We start from the raw sequence: 12,396 nt of genomic DNA, 5'->3' as shown, positions 1-12,396 counted from the left end.
CGTTTAGCTGTCAGATAAAATATGGTCTGAGGCATTAAAACATCAACAACACTACTTCAGAGGTTAAAACAAGAGGTAACAATAGTTATTGATAATCTATGTTCAATTGCTGTTATTTATGAAAAAAATGTTTTCTCAACAATGGAAGCCAGCTGCCATCTTCTATCATAGTTAAAAGGTCAATTATAGGAAACAAATTGAACTTAGAATAATTAAATACTAATATGTGGGGGGACGGGAAGGTTTAAAAGCATTTAGAGATCTGACAATTTCTAAGGTAAGCCCATTACTAAAATCTATGGTATGAACAGCAGGATCAGTTATTGCAAGTAAGTTATGAATAATTTCAAGTGTACTCCTAGTGTTTAAAAAAGAGAAAAATGAAGAAATTCTGATTACATTGTTACCTTGAGATCTCTGTACACAATCTTCTCAGAATGCAAATAATCTAGAGCTGAGACAATTTCTGCGCCATAGAAGCGTGTGCGGTCCTCTGAGAACACTCTTTCTCTCGACAAATGGAAAAACAGCTGCAAGGTAAACAGCGGGGACAGTATTGTAATAATTACTGATTTAGTGGGGAAAATTAACACAAACATAAAACACCTCTCATCACCATATTGTGATGATAGATAGAGTACCCTTGGTAGATACTGATGGCTCCTAGACAGCAGCTGGCTTATCTTTCAAAGTTTCCAAGGGGAAATGTGAGCTGCTAAATCAGCTTTTTAATCAATATACCAATCTTGTTCTAGACATTCTGTGCACTGCCTATTTAACCTCCTACTTACTCCTGAAAAAAAGTACAGCAGTGCGATCTAATTATCCTTTTCATATTGTCAGATGTTGAGCTGCATTGTCAAATACCTGTATGTTCACGCTGTCACAGGCATTCATACAAATTACCACTGTTACCTTCAAACAGTCCCGTATTAATTGACCTGCCATTAAAATTTGCATAAGAAAGACCTGAATGTGTCAAACAGGGATTAGTCATTTTAAATAACCTACTGCTGTAACTACCAAATTTCATATATTGGGACTAAACAGTCTACTGACTCAATCTATTTTTTCTTGAGATTTATTAACAAGATTTTTTGAATATTTATTTACAAAGGAGAAATGCTGCATTATGTGATTTTCTGTATAGTTGAAGAAAATCAATACAAATATATTACTGTTAAAATATATTTTACTACTTCATACCATTTCTCTTAACTAAAAGGAAGAATCACACATTATTTCAAGTGCACTATTTAAGAAAAAAGCCAATATACAGAGGTGATGGTAAATGACTAGAGCACTTGGTTGTCAAGTGGAGAAAAAGCAGAATTGTTGATTTTTGACATGCTAAATTTATATAGCTATATCAAAACTCCATTGCTTTAGTTAGGATATTATAACGTTGACATTTGAAACTTCCAGCTAAATTCAAATATATATGACATAAACTTTGGAATTTATCCACAAATATTGCTCTTAACTTTGTTTGTATGGGAATATATGGAAAAAAAACAACTCTACTCAGACTACTTCAATGTTAATTGTAAAGTACTTACAGTTATAATTGATTGGCATACATATTTGACTATGTTCTTTCAATATTTTATTAGTAAGCTGCTCTTTACCAATCTGGCTATTTTGTTTTACTCCATTTAATTACTTAAATAGTATTTATGTTAAATGTAGACAAATCATTAAGGGCAGACAACTTAGCATTTTTGCTCAATCATCCAAAAAGGCACAAAACTATCACCTCTATGATATCTGAGTAGTGCTAAACTAATCTAAAGTTTTGATTTTCTCTGTTCTATCTTGTAGTCCAGCTCACATGTTGATTACTCTTTACTTAAAGCATATTAATATATGTATAATATGTTTGTGATTAGTGGCTGTCTACAATATTAGCATGGTCACGGTTGGTCGATTAAACATTTACAGATTGCTTTTTGAAAAGAGACCTTAAGGTGCACAGAGAACAGGTACTTAATGGCAAAGGAAATGATGGCATTAGTTATAACTCACCAACAGTTAATGCTTGCAATGTCCATTTCCAACAGTCGTGGTGCTATAATACTCTCTTTGATTATCTCATGTTGCATCCTGAATGCATTCTCTAACACTAAGGCAAAACTAAGTCATTCCAATATACAAATAACTTCAGTCCTTCAGTTATGTGGTTTGGCAGTTACATAGTATTTCTTTCATTTTTGTACATCATTGCAAGTGCTCATTTCTTTTATTTGTTCAGGCAGCGTGGGGATTTACAGGTTGAGTTAGCATTTAATTGCCGATAGAGAGGAATAAACAGCCAACATTTCAGGCCGGGACATTTCATCAGGACTAGAAAGGAAGGAGGAAGAAGCCAGAATAAGAAAGTGGACACAAGCAGGTGGGTGATACATGAAGCCAGATGAGGGGTGAAGCTGAATGGGTGGGGGATTGGAGTGAGAAGCTGAGAGGCAATAAGTGAAAAAGGTAAAGGGCTGAAGAAAAAGAAATCTGATAAGAGAGGACAGTGGGCCATGGAAGACAGGGATGGAGAAGGGGCACCAGACAGAGGTGATGGATGGGTGAGAAAAGAAGGGGTAAGAGGGGAGCCAGAATGTGGAATGGAAAATTAGAGAAAGGAGAGAGTGAGAAATTATAGGGAGTTAGAGAAATCGATGTTCATGCTATCAGGTTGGAGGCTACTCAGACAGAATAGGTGGTATGGCTTCTCCAACCTGAGAGTGGCCTTATCGCAATCAGAGGGAAAGTCATGGATTGGCATGCCAGAATGGAAATGGGGAGTAGAATTAAAATGGGTGCCAACTAGGAAATCTCGTCTTTTGTGGCAGATGGAATGAAGGAGCTCGACAATGCAGTCCTGACAGTTCCATGTCAGGAAGTTGCATGAGGTGATTCAGAAAAATGCTATAGCACCAAATGGTGAAAATACTGTACACATTTCAAATATTACCTGCTATTGAGTTAAGACATGTCCTCAAGTTCCTTATCATAAAATTTAATGCAGACAAGTGTAAAGTGTTGCTCTTTGGGAGAACAAACCAGGGTAGGACTTGCACAGTGAACAAAAGGGCACTGAGGAGAGTGGTAGTGAGGAATTATATGCAGAACTAAAAGTGCTAGAACCTAACTGACTTATTGACAGCTTGACAAGTCATTCTGTGAGAATAATATATGAACAAATAAGTGTTTGTTCCATGAGAAGCTTCTCAGTTTACCCTTATCTGTATGTGATAACAATGTATAACAGTGGCTCCACACAGTATTCTGGGCTCACTTGGCTGCAGACTTTTTCAAGCTCGGTGAGCAGAGACTCTATGTTGCCAACTGAGCATGCAAGCTTGCTAATAAACAGTATGTGTTTGAGAGTTATTCCCTGGGTCTGAACCTAAAGGCCTCTGGTAGAGAGGCAGATCGACATCTTGGCGCTGCGAGCCGGGTCCCAATATGTGGTAGACACCTCGCCAAAATTGAATCAGTGGACGGATGGACCGTTGGGGTGAATCAGAGACCAACAGGCCCACAAGGAAAGCTTTAACCTTGGTCCTCTCTGCTCTCTGACGACTCTGTTTGTTCCTTCGTTTGGTGGGCAAAATCCACTGACGGGACCCAAAGGGAATAGTAAATTCAAGACGGGAGGTTCAAGTCCCCTGGAATAGTAAGTCAAGACGGGTGGTTCGAGTCCCCCAGAATACTTAGACAAAGGGGTGGGGGGAAGAGTAGTCCGTTACAGAAAATAATACACAAATATCCAGACAATAAAAAGAAACTGAAACAAATGTCGTTCCAATTGTCTAAACATTTGGGAAAAGACAATTGGCCTGCAGGAGATACATCTGATTTAAATTTAATATGGCAGGCAGAGCAGGGCATATGGAAAGGGAAGGCAGGGAAAGAGTATGATCGTCTGATTGGCTATGGCGACAAGAGGCAGAAATAAAAGAAGACTGACATAAATTAAACTGTTGGACCGATAACGCTAAGCGAAGAGGGATAGACGTACGTGATAAAAGAGGCAATCCTAGGAGTTGGCAAGAGTTGAGAGCGATTTGTGAAGAATGGGATAAGGGACAGAAACAGACAAAGGAGACGGAGAAAGAAATTGTATCAAAGACAAAACATACTAGCCTTAGAAGAACAAATAAAAGGAAAAGGGAAACGGAAAATAAAAATAATTCTGGGTTACCCCACCTCTATCCAGACATACCGACCGATTCTCCAAATGATACTGATGATTGGGAATCGGTAAGATAACCTAATAATCCCACTGTACTATCTATAGCTGTGTTGGTGCCTGTTTTACCATGGTCAGATTCCCCCTCCCCATATGGTTCTCGCCCTGGTGCCTCAGTCGCCAATTCAACAGTCATGCATCACCACTGGCCGATGTAGTTCCTCCAGAACAGCTGGGAAGCCCAATACCCCCGCACGTGCAGCCAGACTGGACCTCCCCCGGACTGCACCCCTGAACAAGAGCCATTGGTTTTACTGGAACCAATACAGACTCAGTATCAATTGCCCATAAGGACCGTTCCTAACCCACAAACCGGAGGGGCGGGACAAGCACCTACTATGCAAATCCATAAGCCTTGGACCCCTTCCGAACTTTGTGGTATACTGAATGCTGCCCCTGACAAAAAGGTTGACCCCTAAGGGAACAGTAGTTACTTAAGAACTGTCCTGACTATTTATTCCGCTAACTCCTGAGATTTGTTCCCTCTGACTATGGCCGCCCTTACTCCTAATGATCAGACACAATTCACCACTTGGCAAACCAAACAGTGAATGATTGAAATGGTCAGATTTCAGTCAAGTGCAACTTAATCGAGCTGTGAAGGCCTTTTGGGATAGTTCTGAAAATCCTGCCCCAACCAGAATTAAGATGGAGTACATGCAACAAAGGAGACCCACTTCATGCATTCTGCCAGGAAGAAGTTGGAGACCCCCATGAGATCCTTACTTACAACCTCCTAATGACCCATTCGCACCACTTCTCTGTCCTCACTCCGTCTCTCGGGATGAATGCTACAATTGTGACCGAAGGGCACACTGGCAGTGGGATTGCCCCGATGGCCAGTGGGGCCAGAGAGACACACCTCGGTCTGGGTCTCACCAAGCCTCTTTTTCCGCTCATAACCCTTTTGCATGACAGACTGCCCTTGAGATGCTCATCCTCACCACCAATCCAGATGATGAACCCCTCTTCACCCTCACTGTCAGCGGCCATCCTTTTCAGTTTATGGTCGACACTGGAGCAACTTGCTCTTCCTTACAACAGTCAGTTGTCAGTCAACTCTGTCTACCCCTTTCTGACAAGACTGTCTCCCTCCAAGGATTTGGAGGTTCCATAATTAGTTACACACTTACCAAGCCCCTTCCCACTTCCTATAACCTAACATCCCCAAAGGAGGTTGAGTTTGCTGTCTGTGGCAATATTGGGGTGAATATAATGGCAAGGGATGTACTGTGTGGTCTGGGTTTGCAGATCACATGCACTAACAAGGGTATATCGGTCTCTGGCCCAGTTACAATGCGACAGTGTCATAATTTTGCCATCGCACAATGGTGGGCGCTCGACCTAGATCCCCAGGTAATCCCATCTCCTGCTCCTTGAGACTCTCATGTTACTTTGGCCTACGATTCTTCCGGTAATAATTCAGAGTTAGAATCCTTCTACTCCTCTATATTGCAGCAGACTTACTCTGTTAGTGATGGAAGAGATTAAGGAGGCCGCAGGAATTGTTCTTTTGATAGCAATAGATCCCACCTTGTGGAAACAGTCCCACCTTATTTTCCAACATATCACCCTTACTGTTGCAGCCGATCACAAACCAAAGAATCTAGGTTTTCCAGCCCACATCCTTGTGGACCAGGCTACCCCTCAGTGCTTTACCATCCAAGGTTTCCCCTGAAGGAATCATTTACTACTGCCTCAAACCATATACCTTGACTGGCATAGGTAGTCAAGGAACCTGAACTATGGGCCTCTAGTAAAACTGAGATGGGAAGGGTTAACATTGACCCTGTCCGTATTGCCATAAGGGAAGGGGTAAAGTTACCCGATATTTCACAATATCCACTTAAACCCGAGGTCGAGTCTGGTACTGAGCCCGTGATCCATTCTTTCTTACTACAGGGGATCCTAATCCCATGCAACTTGCCCTGCAATACTCCCATTATCCCATTGCTGAAGCCTGGACATTCAGAATATCGCCTAGTCCAAGACCTCAGAGCCATTAGTGATGTGGTGCACCCATGCATGCTGTAGTGCCCGACCCAGTGACCATACTGAGTTGCGTCCTATCTGACGCCTCAGTCTTTTCCCTTGTAGATTTGCAAAACGCTTTTTTCTCCATCTCAATAGCCGATGCACGCCAATATCTCTTTGCCTTTACCTACAAAGACCAGCAATATACATGGACTCGCCTGCCCCAGGGCTTCATTCACTCTGCCACAATTTTCTCTCAGTATCTGATGTCTCAACTGACCACTTTCACGTCTCCAGAGGGCTTGACGGTAGTCCAGTATGTTGATGACCTTCTAATAGCCAGCTCAAGTGAAAAAGCTTGTCGGAAGCCCTTCTGAATTTCCTACATCACTGTGGCTACATTGTTCCTCCCTCCAAAGTCCACATCACTCAGACTCCAGTGAAGTTCCTAGGTATGGTTATCTCTGCTTCTGACAGATCCCTCACCTCAGAACGCATAACCCCCACTGTTAAAGACTCATCTCCCACTACACCGACAGATGCCTAAATTGCAGGACCTTGTCAATTTCTGCTGCATGTTGCCCTGCTCACCAAATCCTTCACCCCTTATTCCTCACCCAAATGCGAGACTCCCTTTCAACTCTCAGAGCAAGACCAACAGGATTTTGTTTCCCTTAAGCAAGCCCTAATATCTCATCCCTCCTTGCGACGGCCTCTCTGTGATTACCATTTTGCATGCTATGTGACAATCAAGGATGGGTGTGCCACTGCTGTTCTTTCCCAGAGCCATGGGGATTGACAATGACCTATTGCTTACTTTTCCAAGAAACTTGATCTGGTAGCTTCTGGCTTACCTCTCTGTACTCAAATTCTTCCTGCACTATACAATGTGTTTCTAGCCACAACTAACATTACCTTGCACCAGGTAGTGGACATACCTCACCTCTCATGATGTAGTTGCCCTGATGAACATCCACCAAACTCAAGGCCTTATGCAGGCCCGCCACACTAAATATGAGGTCCTTCTCCTACAGAACCCCCTTCTCCATTTTATCCCGTTCAACTGTGAACCCAGCCACCTTTTTAGAATATCCACCTGAGTGTCTAGATTCACCACTCCATGATTGTGCAACAATAAATCATTAATTGACAGAAGTTCGACCTGGCATGACTGACATCCACCTCGCTAACTGGGATATAGTCTTCTATGTAGATGGGAGCTCCTTTACAGACAACCAAGGCCAGCGCCATGCAGGCTATGCTGTTGTTTCCAAGAAAGAAATTGTGGAGTCTGCTTCCTTTCTTTCTTTTCACTCGGCACAGCAAGCTGAACTCTTTGCACTCACTAGAGCATGCATCCTAGCCACTGGGAAATCAGCCAATATTTTTACAGACTCCCGATATGCCTTTGGAGTTGCTCATGATTTCAGTCAACTATATCACCTCCTCTGGTATGCCCATCACTAATGAAATTTACATCAACAACCTTTTGTCTGTCATCTACCTTCCTTCACAATTGGCCATTATTAAATGCTCTGCACACACTAAAGGTACGACTGAGACTGACCGTGGAAACAACAGAACTGACTCAGCTGCAAAACAAGCTGCCCTTACCGGAGCACTGATTGTTCCCCAAATGATGAATCTCCAGGGAAAAACTGAATCCCCCGTTTCTGAATCGAAGGGTATGCCTGCAATTGAGGATGTGCATGTTTCACAGAGGGACACCTCTGAAAAATAGAAAGCCACCTGGGAATTGGCTGGATGTTCTTATTCACCAACCGAGGACCTCTGGCTTACTCCTGCCCATCAGGTCTGCGTACCTGAAACTATACTGGGCTATACTGTAGATTTTGTACATACCAATACTCACCTTGGTAAGGAGGAAATGGCAAGGCAATGTTTGGAATCACGGTGGAGGAGCCTGGACCTGGAGAAAGTAGCAGAGAATGTTGCTAGACGATGTCTGATATGCCAAGAACATAATCCAGGAAAGGCACCCCATGCGCAAAGGGATATACCCCGTTGGCAAGATACCCTTTCTGCCAACTACAACTCGATTTTATTGAATTACCGTGAGTGCATTGTTATAAGTATTGTCTTGTAATTCTTGATGTTTTTAGTAGATGGATTGAAGCATATCCTACCACAGATACAAACAAAGCCAATACTATGGTGCGTATTTTGTTGAAATAAATCATTCCCAGATTCAAGGTACTGTAGCAAGTTGTATCTGACAACGGCCCTCATTTCGTGGGTGAGATTAATACCCAACTATGCCAGAATCTGGGGATTAAACAGACATTCTATTGCCCCCAAAGACCAAAGGCCGCTGGCCTGATTGAAAGGGCTAATGGGATGCTGGAAAACAAATTCACTAATGAGAACTCATTATCAGACTAAACATGGTCTGTCGGGAGCCAAAATAGTATATGGCAGACCGCTAAAAACCCCCGGAAGGCTGCCTTGCCGACCCCAAAATTATCTGAGATGGTCCTGAATCAAAGGTCGACTGAAATTATAGGGTACATCCTGGCACTAACCAAATCTCTCCAGGTCTTTCATTCACAGGTGAAGGAGGCCCACCAAGAAGGAGAGGAACTGGAAAGTGAACATCAAGTTCATCCAGGAGACTTTATTCTCGTAAAGAACCATCTTAGAAAGAAGCTTGAGCCTCACTGCAAAGGACCCTACCAACTGTTAGTGACCACTTCGATGAAAACTCATTCGTAAGGCCTGTGATGTTGTGGGGATGGAACTGGACTCTCTGACGGTGGTGTCTGAAAAAAGGATACTGTCCAAGTTGCATGACATCTCGGACAATGTCTCCCATCCACTACATAATGTACTGGTTGGGCACAGCAGTACATCCAGCCAGAGACTCATTCCACCGAGATGCAACACAGAGCATCATAGGAAGTCATTCCTGCCTGTGGCCATCAAACTTTACAACTCCGTCCTTGGAGGGTCAGACACCCTAAGCCAATAGGCTGGTCCGGGACTTATTTCCTGGCATAATTTACATATTACAATTTAATTATTTATGGTTTTATTACTACTTAATTATTTATGGTGCAACTGTAACGAAAACCAATTTCCCCCGGGATCAATAAAGTATGACTATGACTATGACAGTCAAACTACAAAGATTTCCGAAATGGACATATCTAGGACACGTCAAACATGTGCAAACATGACTAAGCTATTACTGTCTATACTTGTAATCTTAAGCGCTTGTATTGTAGTAACTAAGCCAAACAGCCTCCTGTTGCTTTGCTATAGTTATGCTGGGAAAACTAACTCATCTGCCTGCTGGATGTGTGTAGCAATTCCTCCCCATGGGAAGATAGGGGTTCCCCTAATAGCCATTCTGCTGAACAGCAGTGAACAACGGTCAGTGTGGGCCTTTTCTAATGACACTCAGACTAGTGAGGCCCAAAATTGCACCAGTGATGCCAGTGGAGACTGTGGGTGCCACTGCTTTGATGGTTGGTACATTCATCACCCCTGGAAAAAGCCATCCAATGGGGAGGTCAGACACCATGGCCCTCCACCATTGTCAGATCTGACCAACCAGCAAATACTATCTGCTACTGTAATCTCAAAGGTAAGGGGACTTACTTTCTGGGCAATAGCACCTGTGCCATTTTCTAACAGCCCAACCACCACACCCCCAAAAGGAACTCAATGGGTTTGCAGGAAAAGGGCCTACTTGTGGCTCCCAGGAGAGACAGCTAACTGATGGGACACCCAACGAGAGAGCAGAAATTGGATGGGATGCTGCTTCCTGACTTACCTTGTACCCCACATGTGAATTCTAATAACCTTGTACCAGCACCCTTCCCTTCTACAGCAAAAGCGAGGAATCTCTCAACCACAGTGCTTCTGGATGACAGCTTTCTCCTTCTACTGGACAGCCCACAATTCAAAGGAAATCATCAACTGGTTGCAGTTTTGGAGGAGATGGCCAATAGTACTGTTAAAGCCATGGATGGCATCCAGGATCAGGTGAGAGCCATCACCACTGAAATGATGGCACTATGACAGACTGTTTTACAGAACCGAATGGCCCTCAACAGTGCATGTGCCGTTATAGGACAAGAGTGCCGCACCTACATCCCAAATGAACATTACCTCTCTTTCTGTTCACATTCAAAAGGAAAAATAAATAAAATCGGGAAACTCAGGGCCAACCTACATAGCTCAAAAGGATGACTGAGACCCTTCAGTGACATCTTCACAGGATGGAGCGGTATACAGCTACATTATGCTATCATCATCACAGGAGTAGAGTCCCCCTAGAAAAAAGGGGACCTCGGAGAGACCGAGATGCAAATGATGAGGATGGAGACTATGATGGCACCGAAAGCCCTTCAGCCTATCCCAAGGGTTACTATCCACCCTTCTTACACGAATATAAGAATTAAGATGTACAACAGCCCTGACATTGATAATTCTAGTTGTCATGGAATAAACAAAAGGAGGGAATGAGGAATTATATGCAAAATTAAAAGGGCTAGAACCTAACTGACATATTGGTAGCTTGACAAGTCGTTCTGTGAGAATAATGTATGAACAAAGAAGTGTTTGTTCCATGAGAAGCTTCTCGGTCTACCCTTATCTGTATGTGATAACAATGTATAACAGCGGCTCCACACAGTATTCTAGGCTCACTTAGCTGCAGATTTTCTCAAGCTCAGTGAGCAGAGACTCTGTGTTGCCAACTGAGCATGCAAGCTTGCTAATAAACAGTATGTACTTTTAAGTAAACTGTGTTTGACAGTTATTCCCTGGGTCTAAACCTAAAGGCCTCTGGTAGAGAGGCAGATCAACAGTAGAACAGAGTGATCTGGGAATACAGGTCTACAGTTCTCTGAAAATAGTGTCAACAGGTAAATATGGTTACAAATATAGATGTTTTTGAGGAATACAGGCCAGACCATTTTAGTGAAGGGGAATAAACAGTGTTTCAGGCAAACACCTTTCATCAGGACTCATTGTCACAAGTAATAGTGCAGGCCAAGTCACTGGGTAAATTTAAAGCAGAGGTTGATAGATTCATGATTAGTCTGAACATGAAGGTTTACGGGGAGAAGGCAGGAGACTGGGACTGAGAGGGAAATGGACAAGCCATGATGAAATGCCACAGCAGATGCAATAGGCCAAATGGCATAATTCTGCTCCTATATTTTATGGTCTTAGAAGTGGGCAAGTGAGACACCTGGTGATGCAGTTAGTTTTTAGTTTTGTGTTAGATACTCCGTTTTGCTGCGTATTCGGCTTATGATGCAGTTTTGTTTTAAAGTGGGGTTCTACTTTCTATTGTAAATAGTATTGGAGAGTGAAGACCTTACCAAAGTACAGGAATTCGCCAAGTTGAGTAAAGCTGATATCGTTCAGCGGTTTTGGAGAGGATTGACCTTTATTGAATCTTCATTCAAGAAAAAGTGACCTGCAACTGAGATATCTCCTGCTAAAGTAGGAAGGATAGTGCAGTGTCTATTCTCTAGAGGAAAAGGTCAGTTCCTTTAAACCGTTTTATTTCCGTCGTTGTGAATCCTGCGGACAAGGCAGGTTCCGGCTGGGATCAGCAGTAACGTGACGCCTTCGAGGAATTCATTACTTCAGGAAAGTCTCTCCTAATTGACTGTATAAATCTCTTGGACTTTCCAATTTACCATTCTAAGAACTTGTTCCAATCTACCACTTTAAGAACTGTTTTCACATTTACCCTCTTAAGAACTGTTCCAGAGTTGCCATATAGCACTTAACTTCCGGTTTAGTCAGTCATTTAAATACATTTCGCTATTTTAATTTTGAGCAGAGTTTAATATATGTTTGTTTGTTTTTATAAAACCTGACTCAATTGATATTCATTGTTGCCAGTCATGTGACAAGACCAACTCAAGTAAGCATCTTAGTTTTCATGAATGAGATGGGCCAAGGGGCCTGCTTCCTTGTTGCATAACTCTATGTCTCTAACTCTTGTTAACAACAGGGCTGCAGCATTCAGAAATAAAATTTTCAGCACACTACCTACCAAGACCAGAATGAAGAAGATAAGCCAAGTTATATAATATATATGTGAAATCTGAAGCTTTTAGAACACTGAAAGTAACATGAATTTTCATTATTCTCTGGCCATCTAATTTTTCCCCTCTTAGTCTACACCTAAAATG

General features: G+C 42.5%; 1 protein-coding gene across 4 annotated transcripts in view; it reads right to left on the bottom strand.

Moving 5' to 3' along the window:
* Positions 1–12,396, bottom strand: part of akt3a (v-akt murine thymoma viral oncogene homolog 3a) — a 484,690-nt gene that overhangs the window by 62,925 nt on the left and 409,369 nt on the right. For 3 of the 4 annotated variants that reach the window (XM_072264837.1, XM_072264838.1, XM_072264840.1), the window contains one exon: positions 408–530. The exons of the other annotated variant lie outside the window; for it this stretch is intronic. In XM_072264837.1, coding sequence (XP_072120938.1) covers positions 408–530 — 123 coding nt within the window. The remainder of the gene's footprint in view (positions 1–407; positions 531–12,396) is intronic. 4 annotated transcript variants of the gene reach the window in all.

The sequence above is a fragment of the Mobula birostris genome, chromosome 8 (genome assembly GCF_030028105.1).
Source record: "Mobula birostris isolate sMobBir1 chromosome 8, sMobBir1.hap1, whole genome shotgun sequence".
Lineage (NCBI taxonomy): Eukaryota > Metazoa > Chordata > Chondrichthyes > Myliobatiformes > Myliobatidae > Mobula > Mobula birostris.
This window is presented reverse-complemented; position numbering and strand designations above follow the sequence as displayed.